Raw genomic sequence first — 15,578 nt, 5'->3', positions numbered from 1 at the left:
CTGATGAACGCAGCAGCAGTGGGCTGAGAAAAGGAGACAGTGAACCGGGCCCCAGAGGACACTGACAGCTGGAAGGAAGCTTGTCAGCCAGTCAAGAGATGGACAGTCCTCGGAACTTCCCTGGCAGTGCAGTGGCTAAGACTCCACGCTCCCAATGCAGGAGGCCTGGGTTTGATCCCCGGTCAGGGAACCAGACCCCCAAAAGCTGCAATGAAAGATCCTCATGCCACAAATAAGACCTGGCACAGCCCCCCTCCGAAAAAAGGAGAGATGGATGGTCCGAAGGCAGGGTGGAGAAGCACAGCCTAGCCATAGTGAGTTGAGGTGGTGGTGTTATTCAGTTGCTTAGTCATGTCCAACTCTTTGCAACCCCATGGACTGCAGCACGCCTGGCTTCCCTGTCCTTCACCATCTCCCAGAGCTTGCTCAAACTCATGCTCATTGAGTTGACAATGCCATCCAACCATCTTATCTTCTGTCGTCCCCTTCTCCTCCTGCCCTCAATCTTTCCCAGCATTAGGGTCTTTTCCAATGAGTCAGCTCTTTGCATCAGGTGGCCAAAGTATTGGAGCTTCAGCTTCAGCATCAGTTTTTCCAATGAATATTTAGGATTGATGTCCTTTAGAATTGACTGGTTGGATCTCCTTGCAGTCCAAGGGACTCTCAAGAGTCTTCTTCAGCACCACAGTTCAAAAGCATCCATTTTTCACCATTCAGCCTTCTTTATGGTTCACTCTCACACTGGCACATGGCTACTAGAAAAACCAAAATGGACCTTTGTTGACAAAGTCATGTCTCTGCTTTTTAGTATACTGTCTAGGTTTTTCATAGCTTTCTTTAAAGTGAAAGTGTTAGTCTCTAAACCTTGTCCGACTCTTTGCTGACCTCTATCTACGGAATCTTTGCAATGTTATTTATTGCATTTAACAGACTACAACATCATGCAGAAGTAACTTTTTGTTTTTCTCTTTTGGCTAAGCCACTCAGCTTGTGTGATAATAGTTCTCTGACCAGGGATGGAACCCAGGCCCCCAGCAGTGGAAGCTAGGAGTCCTATCCACTGTGTTGCCAGGGAATTCTCAATGATGTAACATTTTTTATTTCTTCTTTTTTTTTTTGACATGTACACACTGCTTTATTTATTTTTGGCCATGCTAGGTCTTCACTGCTGCACACAGCCTTTCTCTAGTTGCAGTACACAGGCTTATTGCAGTGGCTTCTCTTGTGGAGTACAAACTCTAGGCTTGTGGGCTTCAGTCGTTGGAATACAGGACCTCATTAATTGTGGCTCACAGGCCACAGAGTGTGCAGGCTTCAGTAGTTGTGGCGCTTGGGCTCAGTTGCTCTGTGGCCTGTGGAATCTTCCCAGACCAGGGACCGAACCTGTGTCCCCTGCACTGGCAGGCAGATTCTTGTCCATTGTACCACCAGGAAAGATGCAACTTTTAAACGCACTGGGAAACCAAAAAAATCCATGCGACTTGCTTTATCACAGTGCTCTGAAACTGAACCCACAATGTCTCAGAGGTATGCCTGGATCGAGAAAAGTGGAAGACTGGGTTACAGGCTCAGCTATGGGCTGGCAGCATAGTCAGATAGTCAGGCAGGCACCAACTTTTACAGTTTACAACCACAAAATCATGTGACTTTTACCAAAATTTCTTGAATTCATCTACCACTCTCCATTCTTTGCCAAAAAAATTAAACTGAACCTCATCAGTTCGAGCCACTCCCATCTTTTGCCAGCCTGTGGCCTTACCCCTGAGGCATCCCAAATTTCTTCCTATAGAGTGATCTTTTCAAAAGTGAATCTGATCAAGTCACCTCACCCATGCCCATCCCCAAGGGTTTAAACACTTTTCTTCATTGACCTTGAAGATGAAAGTTGCTCAGTTGTGTCTGAGTCTGCGACCCTATGGACTATGCAGTCCATGGCATTCTGCAGGCCAGAATACTGGAGTGGGTAGCCTTTCCCTTCTCCAGGGGATCTTCCCAACTCAAGGATCAAATCCAGGTCTCCTACACTGCAGGCGGATTCTTTACCAGCTGAGCCACAAGGGAAGCCCGTTGACCTTAAGTTAAATTCAAAACTCCTTGACAGATAAATAGGCTCCCTCCAGATCAGGTTTGCCACTCGCCCTTACCTCTCCCCACCCACAACCAAAAGGAATTCAAACCCTTGCAGTTCCCATAGCAGAATTTTCTTGCTGGCAATAATTCTCTCTTACTGTATTGCCATGACCAGCCAGCTCCTTCTGGTCATTCATGGTGCAGTTGCCATGTCGTCCGCTCAGGGGAGGCTTTCCTACTCTACACGTTCACCCTGCTTTAGCAGTTTCACACTGTATTCTAACTGGCTGTTCACCTCCTAGTTACCTATCTCCCTGTCCCTACCCTCATTCTAAAACTGTGGGTTCCCTGGCAGCCGAGACTCTCCTAGCATCTGTTAGAGCATAGCATCCAGCACGACGGCAGGCATATAAGTGTTCGATGAATATTCATTTAATGGCTAAATGAACAGGTCAACTGATTGCCAAGGATGATCCCTATTTGCAGTACACAATTGCTTTAATAATTAAGATTTCTTAATAATAAATATAGTAAAATTAAAATATACTTTCCCCAGTACATGCAAAAGAAAGCCTTTTTCCCCTTGAGTATTTTCCCAAGGGTTTGTAAACTTGTGCCATGGACCTTTTTTATACTATGGTTTGTGAACCCCTTCACAGGATATTTGTGTGTGTGTGTGCTTAGTCATTCAGTCGTGTCTGACTCTTTGTGACCCCATGGACTGTAGCCCACCAAGCTCCTCTGTCCATGGGGATTCTCCATGCAAGAACACTGGTGTGGGTTGCTATGTCCTCTTCCAGGGGATCTTCCCAACCCAGGGATTGAACCCAGGTCTCCCACATTGCAGGCAGATTCTTCACCTTCTGAGCCACCAGGGAACTCCTGTATTTTTTAAATACAAATAATAAAATACTGTTACAAAGGACCAATATGATTGCTGTGTGGTTTGTTGCCTATATTCATAGTGGAGAAACATGTCAAATTTCAGATAGAAGTTCAAACCGCAACTAAACAGATTGGAGGAAAATATGTATATCAAATACAATTTAAAGAGTTCACTTAAATTTTACAGAGAAGTCACTGAGGCTATAAAAGGAAGATCCAAAGTTAAGTGCTAACACCACCAGTGACTCTAAGTGAATAACCAGTATGATGACCTGGGAAAGAAAATGCACCTTGGCATTTTTATTTTCAAGGAACAGTTATCTTTTGCCATATGAAGATCTACAAGTTGCAGTGGGGAAACCAGATCTCAATCTTGAACCAGACCCTTCAGTTAGTACATCCTTTACATGCGCTGCTTTATCACACTGATTGTGTAATATTCTCAAATTGAGAATTTATGATTAACATAATTACATCCCATCCTTTGGATCTCCCTAATTTTTCCTTTTGGGCTTCCCTGGTGGTCAGTGGTAAAGAATTGTCTGCTAATGCAGGGGATGAGGATTTAATCACTGGGTCGCAAAGATCTGCTGGAGAAGGGGATGGCACCCCACTCCAGTATTCTTGCCTGGGAAATCCCATGAACAGAGGAGCCTGGTGGGCTACATTCCATGGTGTCGCAAAGAGTCAGATATGATTTAGTGACTAAACAACAACAACAACAACAACAGCGAATTGTCCCTTTACAAATCATTTTCATATAATCACATAACCAAATCTAATGAATCTTGATGAAAAAGTGTCTCATCTATACCTAAATAATATGTAGTATTGTCCTAGAACTACAAACTTGTTTTGCTTTGTTTTTATAGTGGAGTATCTTTGATTACCTCATTTCACTTCCCTGGTGGCTCAGACGGTAAAGAGTCTGCCTACAATGAGGGAGACCGGGGTTCAATCCCTGGGTTGGGAAGATCTCCTGGAGAAGGAAATGGCAACCCATTCCAGTGTAATTGCCTAGAAAATCCCACGGGTGGAGGAGACTGGTAGGCTACAGTCCATAGCGTCACAAAGAGTCGGACACGACTGAGCGACTTCACTTATCCTTGATTAAGTATGTTACATTAATTTCAGGTGTACAGCAAAATGATTCAGTTATACTTCTACATATGTATTTTTTTTTCCAAATTTCTTTCCCATTTAGGTTGTTACATAATACTGAGCAGAGTTCCCTGTGCTATACAGTAGGTCCTTCCTGGTTATACATTTTAAATAGAGCAGTGTGTACATGTCAATCCCAAGCTCCCTAACTATCCCTCCCCAGCTACACGTTCCCCCTGGTAACTATAAGTTCGTCCTCTAAGTCTGTGAATCTGTTTTTGTACAAACCTGTTTTTAATTGACAGATATTTAAAATACATGACTTTATTTCTGTATACAAAAAAGGATAATTTTGACACGGTCCCTAAGCCTCTAATTCGTTTTCAGATATTCTCAAACATATTCCACATTCCCTTTCTCCTCCGCCTTCCCCACCTCTACAAATCTCGTTTCTTTAGGCAGGGACTCTCGCGAGATTTCGAGCTCTCATGAATTCTCCCATGAGCCACCGCTCTTCCTTTTCCGGTAAGCGGCCAGAGGTGAGTGTGTCTCTTCGGCATCTTTGTCTAGTGATGAATCCTCTGGTAATCCCTGCCATCCTGGCTTTCTCGGCGCCGATTTCGAGACCCTCAGGAGGAGGACTCTAGCGGCTACTGATTCCTCCCTGGTGGAGCAGTCCTGTGCGCGGGGATGTGTCGGAGCCCCCGGCTTGGCGCCCCTCTGCTGCCGGGCCTCTACAGGCCGCAAAGGGGCTCAATGGGCGAGAATGGGGGTGACGAGGTTAGAAGCCGGCTGTGGTCGGTGCCGACTCCTGAGGGCCAGTGTCTCGCGGTGAGTGGGGGCCGCGAACGCAGCGCATTTGGGGCCGAATGGAAAGAAAGTTTTGGGGGAGGGGAATGAGGTCAAGTCGAGTCGAGGTTTACTCAGTGGCTCAACGTGAGTTGAGCTGCGCTTAACGCGGGTAACACCCTAAAGTGTGTGGAAAGCTTGGCTTTCTTGTGAATCTGTGAGTAAAGGAGGTTTCTGTAGAGGGAGCATGTCCTTGGGTCGAGTTAACTGACTGATCAGACTTGAAGGATCTGATGCTGAGCAGGGCGCTGGGCTCCTCGGCACGGATACTTGAATCCAGATTTGGATGGAAACAGGCTGTGTTTTCTTCCAGAGGGTTAAGGGAAGGGCATCCGTGTCACTAGTCTTAGTAGTGTCAACGTTGCTGTAGGCAGCTGGTTATTGTAGATGAGATGAAACTGGATTGAGAGGATGGCTGCGATGATGGCATTTCTTAGGACACCTTTGGATTAATCATGAAAACAACTACTCTCTGAGCAGCTGTGGACAGTTTATAGTACATAAATGTTAAACTGTGAGTTGCTATAAATATATGTTGACAGTTATTCTTGCTTCCAGCTGACCCTTAAAAATGGTGCGCTATTCACTCGACCCAGAAAACCCCACAAAATGTAAGTGAGCAAGCAACATTTCTTATTTTGGAGTATAAGGCACCCAGATACCAAGATTAACCAAAAATAAATTTTTTTCACCGTATTTTTTAGCATGCAAATCAAGAGGTTCAAATCTTCGTGTTCACTTTAAGGTAGGTGAATCGTAGTTATGTTCTGAAAGCATTGTTCCTTGAGTATTTTTTAACCGTTCTAAAAAGGTAGCTGCGATGATGTGTTTCTTAGGACACCTTTGGATTCACCATGAAAATAAATCATTTCTGAGCAGCCACCTTTTAGTGAACACTTTGATTTAGGATTTGTGGAATTGGGTAAAATTACCAGAGAACTGCTTGAGAACCTAGTGCACAGATCAAGTTATGGGAAACGTAATTGTAGTTTACAAGATAATGGAGAAATATTAACAGTGAATAAACATGTTTAGGGTTCACATTTCTCCACCTTCAAACCAAGTCTCCCTGGTTCATAACAGATTTTGTATTATGTTTCAAGAATGGAAGGTATTTGGCTCTTGATAAAGGTTGACACGTTGAAAATACTGGAATTTGTTTAAATCTGACAGCTTACGTTATTATGTTTAGAACACTCGTGAGACTGCCCAGGCCATAAAGGGTATGCATATCCGAAAAGCCACCAAGTATCTGAAGGATGTCACTTTAAAGAAGCAATGTGTGCCATTCCGTCGTTACAATGGTGGAGTTGGTAGGTGTGCACAGGTAAGAATTCATAGTTGTCATTTAAAAGACAATTTGTTAGGGAAGGGAGTAGATGGAGTAAAAATGGCCATTGTCCTCCTTTACTGAGGCTCCTTATGGTTGCTGTGATAACAGTCTTTGGGACACCTTTGGATTAACCATGAAAAAAAAAACAATGTTCTGAACAACCTTGATGTAGGTTGAAGTAAATTTCATCTTGTAACATTGATTTAAATTGAGGCAAATTACTAATAAACTCTCTGGTTTTGTTTTTTAGGCCAAACAGTGGGGCTGGACGCAGGGTCGGTGGCCCAAAAAGAGTGCTGAATTTTTACTACACATGCTCAAAAATGCAGAGAGTAATGCTGAACTTAAGGTACCCACACTATAAGCATCTTTATACATGCAACTTGGATTGTTAACTCAGTTACAGTTGTTGTCTGGATCTATTTCCTTGGTTGACTTGCTTTTTCTTTGATTGACTTGATGAAAGTAGCAAGAGTTCCCATTAAAAAGGTTCTTTTAAATCTCTACTTTCAATTTCCAACAGGAAAAAATTTTTGTTTATACAGCGTTTCAGGAGCGCGGTCTGCAGTAATTTCAAGCCTAAGACTCTAGAATTACCCCCCCTACACACACACACACACAGAGACATAATGCCAGTACATGCAAGAGAGATGCTTTTTTTTTTCCTTGAGTATTTTACCAAGGGTTTGTAATCTTGTGCTGTAAAGGTTAGTGCTCAGTGGTGTCCAGCTCTGCGGCCCCATGGACTGTAGCCTGCTAGGATCATCTGTCCATGGAGTTCTCCATGCGAGAATGCTGGAGTGGGATTGAACCAGGTGTCCTGCATTGCAGGCAGATTCTTTACCATCTCAGCCACCAGGGAGGCCTTTTTTATACTGAGGTTTGTGAACCCCTTCACAGGGTATATTTAAATACAAATAAATACAGTTAGAAAGGAATCATATGATTGGCCTGTGGTTTGTTGCCTACATTCATAATGGAGAGATGTTAAATTTCAGAGGTCAAAACAGCAGTATGTAATTGAACAAATCCTATGCCAACTAAACAAATTTATCCATTTGAGCAGTTATCCTTTACCATTTTGCATTTGGAAAACTGGGTTAGAACTGGAATTAGTGTAGGTCTGTTAGCTGTAGCCCTTCTAGCTGCTAAGCCTTGCTGTCAAAATCAAGCTTAGATATAGATCCTTTGAGATTCTTGTAACTCTGCTCCCTAATGAATACCACTTATAAAATAGGGGCAATTACCAGCACTGAATTTTGGTAATTACTTAGATTTAAGGGAGGGAACTTAGAATGAAATTTTAAATAAAAATAAATGTGCTATTTAAAGTCATAAGGACTTGAGTGATACAGTTTGTGGTGTTAAGATAAAGGTGTTACCTGATTTAAAATTTTTTTTAAATGTTACATGATTTTGCTCCCTTTTCCCAGGGCTTAGATGTAGATTCTCTGGTCATTGAGCACATCCAAGTGAACAAAGCCCCCAAGATGCGGCGCAGGACTTACAGAGCTCACGGTCGGATCAACCCCTACATGAGCTCTCCCTGCCACATTGAGATGATCCTTACTGAAAAAGAACAGATTGTTCCTAAACCAGAAGAGGAGGTTGCACAGAAGAAAAAGGTAAATTACTTGGTCTCTGCTCTGTTTCACTTGGTGTATTAGATTGTGGTTGCTGTGATGACTAACTTAGGACACCTTTGGAATAACCATGAAAGGAAGCTATTCTGAGCAACCACCAACCTCTTATAATCATTTTATTTTGGCTTTCATAAGTCTCATTAGTTTTTTTTTAATCTTGGAAGATTTTTATTTTAATTGGAGGCCAATTACTTTACATTATTGTGGTTTTTTGCCATACATTCACATGAATCAGCCATGGGTGTACATGTGTTCCCCATCCTGACCCTCCCTCCCCACCCCATCCCTCGAGGTCATCCCAGTGCACCAGCCCTGAGCACCCTGTCTCATGCATCAAACCTGCACTGGCGATATATTTCATGTATGATAATATATGTGTTTCAGTGCTATTCTCAAATCATCCCACCCTTGCCTTCTCCCAGAGTCCAAAAGTCTGTTATTTACATCTGTGGCTCTTTTGCTGTCTCGAATATAATAGCTGAGTAATATTCCATTGTGTATATGTACCACAGCTTTCTTATCCTCATTAGTTTCTTAACAGCGAGTGGGAATTTCGTATTGTTCAGTGTGTTAAAACTGTGTGATTATATGCTGATGTCCACACCTAGATGGCCATGACCACTTCAGATGTAATTTATCTGGAACAGGGCACCCCCTCCCTGCAGCCCCTATCTCCAAGAAATATAAATGATTATATTTAGTTCTTTAGCCTGGAGCCCGGGGATGACTCAAATCCTAATGAATCTGTCTTCTGTTGATTTTCTCATATTATCCTCCATCCTTTTTTGCCACTTGGTTCTTTCCAGCTGGGCTGCCAGCCTGTAGTCTTCATTCTCTTCTTAATGCTCTAATTTCTTCCTGGCTGCCTTTCTCTCCATGCCACTTCTCTGTGCCAAAGGACTCATTCCCTTTATGATGAAATTTCCGATTACCTTCATTGAGATACAACTTCCTCTTTAAGATGTGTGTTTCTCCTGGAATCATTCTTCTAATAGTGCTTTTATTTTTCCTTTACCCCAGATATCCCAGAAGAAACTGAAGAAACAAAAACTTATGGCCCGGGAATAAATGCCGCAGAAAATAAATGCAAATAAAAGTAAAAGTGTTGGTTGTCTTAATTAGTAAATGTATTTCAAGTGTTAACCACAAAATGGATCAAATGATTATTTATGTTAATAAACAGGCTCTTTGCATCTTTTGGTACTTCATATAAAATGGAATTGAGAACATGGGAAAATTTCTGACTCTTTTCCACCTACTTTTTTTTAACTTAAAGCACCCTAAGTCTGCTACTGAAATAGCATTTACTGTATTTAGTTATGCATCCATAACTGGGGTTTTAGAGGCTTTTCAGTATCCCAAAGAGAAACCTTAGCAGTGGTTGACTGTCTCCTCCTAACCCAATCCAGCCCTGAGCTTATACTTATGTTGATTTGCCTATTCTGGACTTTTCATCTAAATCACAATGCTTTGACTTAGCATGTTTTTTTTTTCAGGGTTTTTGTTCTGGCGTGAGGTGTTAGCTTCATTGGTGTCCTCCTCTATACAACCTCAGGGACTAGCCTGCCAGGCTCCTCTGTCCATTGGATTATCCCAGCGAGAATACCGGAATGGGTTTCCTCCAGGGGATCTTCTGACCCAGGGATTGAATTTAGTGAACATCGGAGGACCTGCAGGACTCCTAAAACAGTAGCATTTACTGTGCCACCTGCAATATGTGTGTTAGCTGCCCAGTCGTGTCCGACTCTGACCCCACGGACTGTAGCTTGTCAGGCTTATTTGTCCGTGGAATTCTCCAGGCAAGAATACTGGAGTGGACTGCCATTCCCTTCTCCAGAGGAACTTTCCAACCCAGGGATTGAAGCCTGGTCTCCTGCGTTGCAGGCAGGTTCTTTACTGTTTGAGCTACCACAATGTAGGATCAGTCAAAGTTGCTCAGTCGTGTCCGACTCTGCGACCCCACAGACTACAGTCCATGGAATTCTCCAGGCCAGAACACTGGAGTGGGTAGCCGTTCCCTTCTCCAGGGGATCTTCCCAATCCAGAGATCAAACCCAGGTTTCCCGCAATGCGGGCAGATTCTTTACCAGCTGAGCTACCAGGGAAGCCCAGGAGCAATCAAAGCCTAGCTGATAGCAGCTGTCCCAGTGGGAGTTGAAGTGGTACGGCCATTGTTTGTAAGATAAATCCCTCGAAATCGACTTGAATGTTAATTTTCCGTGCTCTGGAATTTAAGACCCTTGTAGCAGGTCTTAAAATGGGGAAGGAAGTGGCAACCCACTCCGGAATTCTTGGCCGGGAAATCCTACGGACAGGATACTGGCCGGCTACAGTCCATTGGGTCGCAAAAAGTCGGAGACCTAGCGACTAAAGAGGATGAGCTCAGTCACAGCTGCATTCGAAAACATGCTAGCCGTCACTGTGAAGCAAGCTTTCACACAGGTGGTGAGCCGCTCGCAAAGGCGCCATCCTCCGGGCCCAGCGTCGTGGGTGTTGCTCGGCGACGGAGCACCTGAGAAAGCGAGTGCTTCCACCTCGCCGGCAGGCTCGAGTGACTGCCGCAGCCGCGCCGGAAGTCGTCCACGCCCCCGGCGGGCGACCCGTTACGTCCGGCGCGTCGTCAGGCTGACGCATGCGCGCCTTTGTCGGCCCCTCCTGCGGTACCATTGGCTCGGCTCGGCGCGTCCCCGCGACCCTACTTCCGGAAGCGTGGATACTGCCCCTGAGACTTGATCGTCGCCGGTGAGCCGGGCCGGGTAGTGGCCTGGGGGATCGGGGCGGCGTGGGCGGTGGCCTCGGTGCGCAGCGCGGTTCTCCTGCCCTCACGGTACAGCAGCCCCCAGCCCCGCGCGTCTGCCTCCCGCCCACCTCGCCCTTTGCCTGCCCTGCGCCCGCGTCCACCCGCTCCTGCCTCCTCTTACTCCGGATCCGCTCTCTGGCCTGAACTGTCGGTATCACTTTTTATTATCGTCACCCCCTTTTCGCTCTTCCTCTCTCCTCTCTCTCAGTCCTTACCTTTGACTCGGCCTGTCCCGCTCTCTTTTGTCTCCAGACCGATTTCTGGAGGACTGATTCCTTCCAGGAGCAGACGTTCCCCCTCCTCAGCTGCTGCCTGTTCTCAAAGAGCGTTAGCTATTTCTTGTCCATCGTATTGGACTGAGTCGAGTGAAAGAAATTCCTCTCCTCCAGCAGTTTCGATCCATTTATCTCACTGTGTTGTAATATTCGATAATTGGCTTGGAGACAGTAAATGAAATTATTTTTTATTAACTTATCATAGCCACCTCTAGACCTTTCTTAAGCCACAGTTTCTAGGCCTTTCTAAGCCATAATTATGACAGAAGTAACTAGTAGTAATTGTTCTTGAGAATTTATTTAAAACAATTTCAAGTAGGTTAGAAACGTGAATCTTTATGATGGAACGCTTGCAAGTCATCGTATTATCCTGGTGCTCGGTAGCATTGCCAGTTGTTTTGAAGGGTTTCGTTTTTTAAAGTGTTAGAAAGGGGAATATCATGATGATTGTGTGTTTTGGGAAGGGGAAATGCAAGAGCGTTTAGCTAGGAAACTAGAATTAGGAGTTCTGGTTTTAGCCAGCTCTAGTTACCTAAAGTGTGGGCTTTGGACAGGTTCCAATTTTTTAATCTGTTTTGGGGTTTTTTTCTTTTAGTAACAACATTTAGATAGTGCTTACCATATGCGGACACTGTTCTGAGGTCTGTATTCCTATTGTCTAGTCCACACTACATCCCTTTGATATAGATACTAATATATATCTTCTTTTCACACATGGAAGAATTAAGGCACTGTCTGGTCAAGTAACGTGCTCAGGAACACTGTCTAGAAAATAATGAAAGCAGGTCTCAAATCCAGGCAGCTCCCCTGGTTCCTGCTTGATTATTAGGCTGTGGTACTTGTAAGACCTAAACCAATCTGAAGCTCTTCAGATGAGATTCTAAAAGTCTATTAGCCCAAAATATTCCTTGTAAAATGCTGAAAAAGACTCTTGCTTCTTTGCTTTATTTTGATCAGAGGATATGTTCTTTAAAAGTTTGGAGCAAAATATTTTTGGCAAATTCCTAAATTATTTTAATTTGGCTGGCACATGTGTGCGCTCACTTGGCTTCAGTTGTGTCTGACTTTGTGACCCTGTGGACCATAGCCTGCCAGGCTCCATTGTCCACGGGATTCTCCAGGCAGAAATACTGAAATGGGTTGCTGTGCCCTCTCCAGGGGGTCTGCCTGCTCGAGATCCAGCCTGTGTCTCTTCCATCTCCCGCCTTTGCAGGCAGTTTCTTTACCACCACTCGTGCCTCCTGAGACTAGAGGACTGTTTTCTTTAGTTATGAATCCTTTGTAAAATAGTGGTCATTCCCTGATGTACATGTACATTTTTATTTCAGATTGGATTATCTATATCATTCCTCGCTTGTGTTGTGAATCATTTTAAATTGCCTAGTTTAACAATGCTTACTCATTCACCAGTAATTACTCCGAATTCCTTAATGTTTTGGTGACTCCTTTTCTTTATATGTAAATGGAAACGCCAAGTACCCAACCTGACTAGGTGTTTTGAAGGTTAATTGAGTTGATGTGGGTAAAGGGCTTAATTGCCTCATCCTCAGTGCTAAGAAGTGTTGGATGACCCTATGACTGCAGCCCTCCAAGCTCCTCTGTCCAAGGGATCTCCCAGGCGAGGATGCTAGAGTGAGTTGCCATCTCCTTCTCCAGGGGATCTTCCCCACCCAGGGACTGAACCCATGTCTCTTGCATTAACAGGCGGATTCCTTATCACTGAGCCACCTGGGAAGCCCTGTCTTTCCTTTATCACCAAATTTATGATTGTGAAACAGTGTTGGACAGTTTTGGAGGCAGGCTTATCCTCACTCTTACATTCAAGTCTACTACCTGTTGCTCCTTTCCCTTGTAGATAGAAGCATTTTAATGAATAGACTCTTGCTTTACAGTAGTACCTGTAGTGTGATTTAAGTTTTTCCTTCAGTGTAGAAATAGTCTTTTCATATATTTTAATCTAGGTATATTCCTTCAGTCATTAGTCTATGATGACCTGATTTGTTTTTTCTGCTGTTTGTCAATAGTTCAGGAACTCACATCTGGGACAATGGTGTGCATTCCCTGTATCGTCATTCCAGTTCTGCTCTGGGTCTACAAAAAGTTCCTGGAGCCATATATATACCCTCTGATCTCCCCCTTTGTTAGCCGTATGTGGCCTCGGAAAGCTATACGAGAAACCAACGATAAAAACAAAGGCAAAGGAGACTATAAGGTAAGAACATTAAAATGCCTTGAATGGGTGGGGGCCGTATAGTCAGGGTAAAATAGTGACTTTTGGAAAATCAAGTTCTTTGAACCATAGTGACTTTTGGAAAGTTAAGTTCTTTGAACGAGAAACTTCATTAATATGTTTAAATTTCCAGAGGAGAAATACAATATGATATCCCTTATATAAATTACACAAATGAACTTACAAAACAGACAGACTTACAAAATGAACTTATGGTTGCCAGAGAGAAGAAATAGAGAGTTTGGAATGGTCATATACACACTGCTATTTTTAAAATGGATTACCAACTAGGACCTACTGTATAGCACATGGAATTCTGCTCAGTGTTGTGTGGCTGCCTGGATGTGAGGGGTTTTGGGGGAGAATGGATGCGTGTATGTGTGTGGCTGAGTCCCTTCACTGTTCACCTGAAATCACAACATTGTTAATCAGCTATACGCCAATACAAAAGAAAAAGTTCAAAAGAAAAAAACTACTAAAGTCTAAATTTCTCTCTTAATTGGGGTTTGGAATTTTCTATTTATAATTAACACTTGGTTTAAATTAAGGTTTTAAGTAAGTCCTCTGATTTATGCATTGGCTTCTTGCAAGATAGTAACAGTATTTCCTGTCTGGTAAGAGTAATGGTAAATAGCTAATAGAGGACAAAAGATGATTCTGAATAAGCCAGTTTCTCTGATTGATAACTTTGATAAGAGATGTAATGAGTAGAGGTTTTCTTCTTGTAATGCAGTTATTTTTTTAATGAATATTTAGACAACTGTGTTTTCTTTAGTGTTGGTGATTATTAAATTCAATCACCTGCACGAATTTAGCCAACCTGCACATTTCCAGTAGTTTTTCATTCTGAAGTTTGTGTTTTTAAAGAGAATATCTCTTATAATGTCTTTTTTTGTAATGATATCTAAAATATTTTTTCATTTTAGGGTGCAGACATAAATGGATTACCAACAAGAGGACCAACAGAAATCTGTGATAAAAAGAAAGACTAAACTGATTGTCCCGAAGGATCTCATTGTTTTAAAAATGGACCTGATACTATGAAGCACCTTCTTTGTAATTGTCTCTGATCTTTTTCCAAGACCAGAATTTGGGTTAGATATTAATAGTTTAGATATTTACCTGACACTAATCAGGGAATACCTGGTATTTGTATTTAAAATGTAGCTAGTTATATTTAACGACCTCATTCCTGAGTTCCTTTTTCATTAAAGTAGCTTTCATTTCCTTTATTGCAGTTTTAAAAATATGAATAAATATATAAGGTTTGTGCCAGTAGCCACTGTTACTAAGTCAGTACCTAGAAATCCCTGGGGGCTCTAGCTTTTATTCGGAATTTTATTCAAATTCTTCAAATTTGAGTAGTGTAATTTTACTGTGAAACATTGCAGTGAGACTCTGCAGTCAAATGAAAGGTAGTTTTTGGAGATGATAAAAACTTGAAATAAAGATGTAGTTACTGTCCAACTCAAAGGAGTAGCTTATCTGTGAGAATAGTAATTACTATTTATTGCTCTGAGGAAGATAGAAAAGACAGGGAAATAGGGGAAACCTCTCTGGAAAATGGAACATCTTTTACATAAATGTCTAATGTGTAATATAAAATTCTAATCCTTGTTTTGTTCCTTCTGTTCCTACAAATGTATTAAATATTCAGTTTAGCTTGTTCTTTTTTCTTTTAAATATTTAAAAGCAAGATTTTTTAACTGCATCAGAAAGCAGGATTGGAATAGTGTGATGGCATCAGAATAGTTATGGGGCAGTGATACTTTCTTCTTTTTAAAAAAAAAATTTAGATTGTGTCAGTTATTTTGTTCCATAATAATATACCCTAAAGTTAGTGGTTTTTAGCAACTGTGATTTGACTGGTAAGTTACTTGCGGGTCTGGGCCTGCCCACATGGTCTTTCATCCCTGGGCTTCTTCCCTCTACTATTGGGATATACAAATATTCAAAGATGGCAAGACATATCTTTATATAATGTTTGTTCTCTCTGAAGTAAGGAGAAGTTAGAAGGAACGCCCCACCTTGGGTCCCCAATGAAGTCCTGGATCTTAACTGAGGCTCTGTTAAACTATCTGGTTAAGTCATTGATCCACCTTGAACTTCTTTTGATAGAAATGAGTCTGTTTCAGTTTTTCTACCCCAGCGCAGCTGAGGGATTAGATAAATTCCTGTTAGCTGCTAAATCCAGTTGATTAACTTGGATTGCTTTTTAAGGTATTAAAAACTATATTGTGAAAGTAGCAGATGTTCATAGAACAATGCTAGGACAGGTTAAATGAAAAATATCCTTTCTCTACTCTCATTCCTTTATTCTGGCTCCAAAGACGGTAGCCACTATTAGCTTTTCCTATAGCCACCCAGCAACTTTGTTAAATGAAGTTTTTAT

General features: G+C 42.5%; 2 protein-coding genes and 4 non-coding genes across 7 annotated transcripts; all 6 read left to right on the top strand.

Moving 5' to 3' along the window:
- The first annotated feature begins 4,590 nt into the window (after nucleotides 1–4,590).
- RPL17 (ribosomal protein L17) lies at nucleotides 4,591–9,096 on the top strand. The gene is made up of 7 exons (XM_065932682.1): nucleotides 4,591–4,887; nucleotides 5,464–5,516; nucleotides 5,610–5,650; nucleotides 6,098–6,232; nucleotides 6,489–6,587; nucleotides 7,672–7,863; nucleotides 8,902–9,096. The coding sequence occupies exons 2-7, from the start codon at nucleotides 5,477–5,479 to the stop codon at nucleotides 8,947–8,949; spliced, it is 555 nt and encodes a 184-aa protein (XP_065788754.1). The 5' UTR covers nucleotides 4,591–4,887; nucleotides 5,464–5,476; the 3' UTR covers nucleotides 8,950–9,096.
- Nucleotides 5,321–5,386, top strand: LOC136168092 (small nucleolar RNA SNORD58). The gene has a single exon (XR_010663246.1). It is a non-coding gene; the product is annotated as a small nucleolar RNA SNORD58 (small nucleolar RNA).
- LOC136168091 (small nucleolar RNA SNORD58) lies at nucleotides 5,721–5,785 on the top strand. Its single transcript, XR_010663245.1, has one exon. It is a non-coding gene; the product is annotated as a small nucleolar RNA SNORD58 (small nucleolar RNA).
- On the top strand, nucleotides 6,332–6,400 carry LOC136168093 (small nucleolar RNA SNORD58). Its single transcript, XR_010663247.1, has one exon. It is a non-coding gene; the product is annotated as a small nucleolar RNA SNORD58 (small nucleolar RNA).
- LOC136168090 (small nucleolar RNA SNORD58) lies at nucleotides 7,913–7,976 on the top strand. Its single transcript, XR_010663244.1, has one exon. It is a non-coding gene; the product is annotated as a small nucleolar RNA SNORD58 (small nucleolar RNA).
- A 113-nt stretch (nucleotides 9,097–9,209) lies between the features above and the next one.
- C4H18orf32 (chromosome 4 C18orf32 homolog) lies at nucleotides 9,210–14,854 on the top strand. 2 transcript variants are annotated; one of them, XM_065932683.1, is made up of 3 exons: nucleotides 9,210–10,708; nucleotides 12,981–13,168; nucleotides 14,113–14,854. In XM_065932683.1, the coding sequence occupies exons 2-3, from the start codon at nucleotides 13,004–13,006 to the stop codon at nucleotides 14,176–14,178; spliced, it is 231 nt and encodes a 76-aa protein (XP_065788755.1). In that variant the 5' UTR covers nucleotides 9,210–10,708; nucleotides 12,981–13,003; the 3' UTR covers nucleotides 14,179–14,854. The 2 variants fall into 2 exon arrangements, with proteins under 2 accessions (XP_065788755.1, XP_065788756.1); XM_065932684.1 differs by having other exon boundaries at nucleotides 9,369–10,623.
- The last annotated feature ends 724 nt before the right edge of the window (nucleotides 14,855–15,578 follow it).

This window comes from Muntiacus reevesi, chromosome 4 (assembly GCF_963930625.1).
Source record: "Muntiacus reevesi chromosome 4, mMunRee1.1, whole genome shotgun sequence".
NCBI lineage: Eukaryota > Metazoa > Chordata > Mammalia > Artiodactyla > Cervidae > Muntiacus > Muntiacus reevesi.
Note: the sequence above shows the minus strand (reverse complement) of the source record. Positions and strands in the feature narration are given on the sequence as shown.

Excerpts from the sequence above, each read along its gene's own strand:
- RPL17 (XM_065932682.1), top strand. The coding sequence starts at position 5,477 with ATGGTGCGCTATTCACTCGACCCAGAAAACCCCACAAAAT. Across the intron at positions 6,233-6,488 it reads GAGTTGGTAGGTGTGCACAG|GCCAAACAGTGGGGCTGGAC; the intron begins GTAAGAATTCAT and ends TTTGTTTTTTAG. Across the intron at positions 6,588-7,671 it reads AGAGTAATGCTGAACTTAAG|GGCTTAGATGTAGATTCTCT; the intron begins GTACCCACACTA and ends CCCTTTTCCCAG.
- C4H18orf32 (XM_065932683.1), top strand. The coding sequence starts at position 13,004 with ATGGTGTGCATTCCCTGTATCGTCATTCCAGTTCTGCTCTGGGTCTAC. Across the intron at positions 13,169-14,112 it reads AAGGCAAAGGAGACTATAAG|GGTGCAGACATAAATGGATT; the intron begins GTAAGAACATTA and ends TTTTCATTTTAG.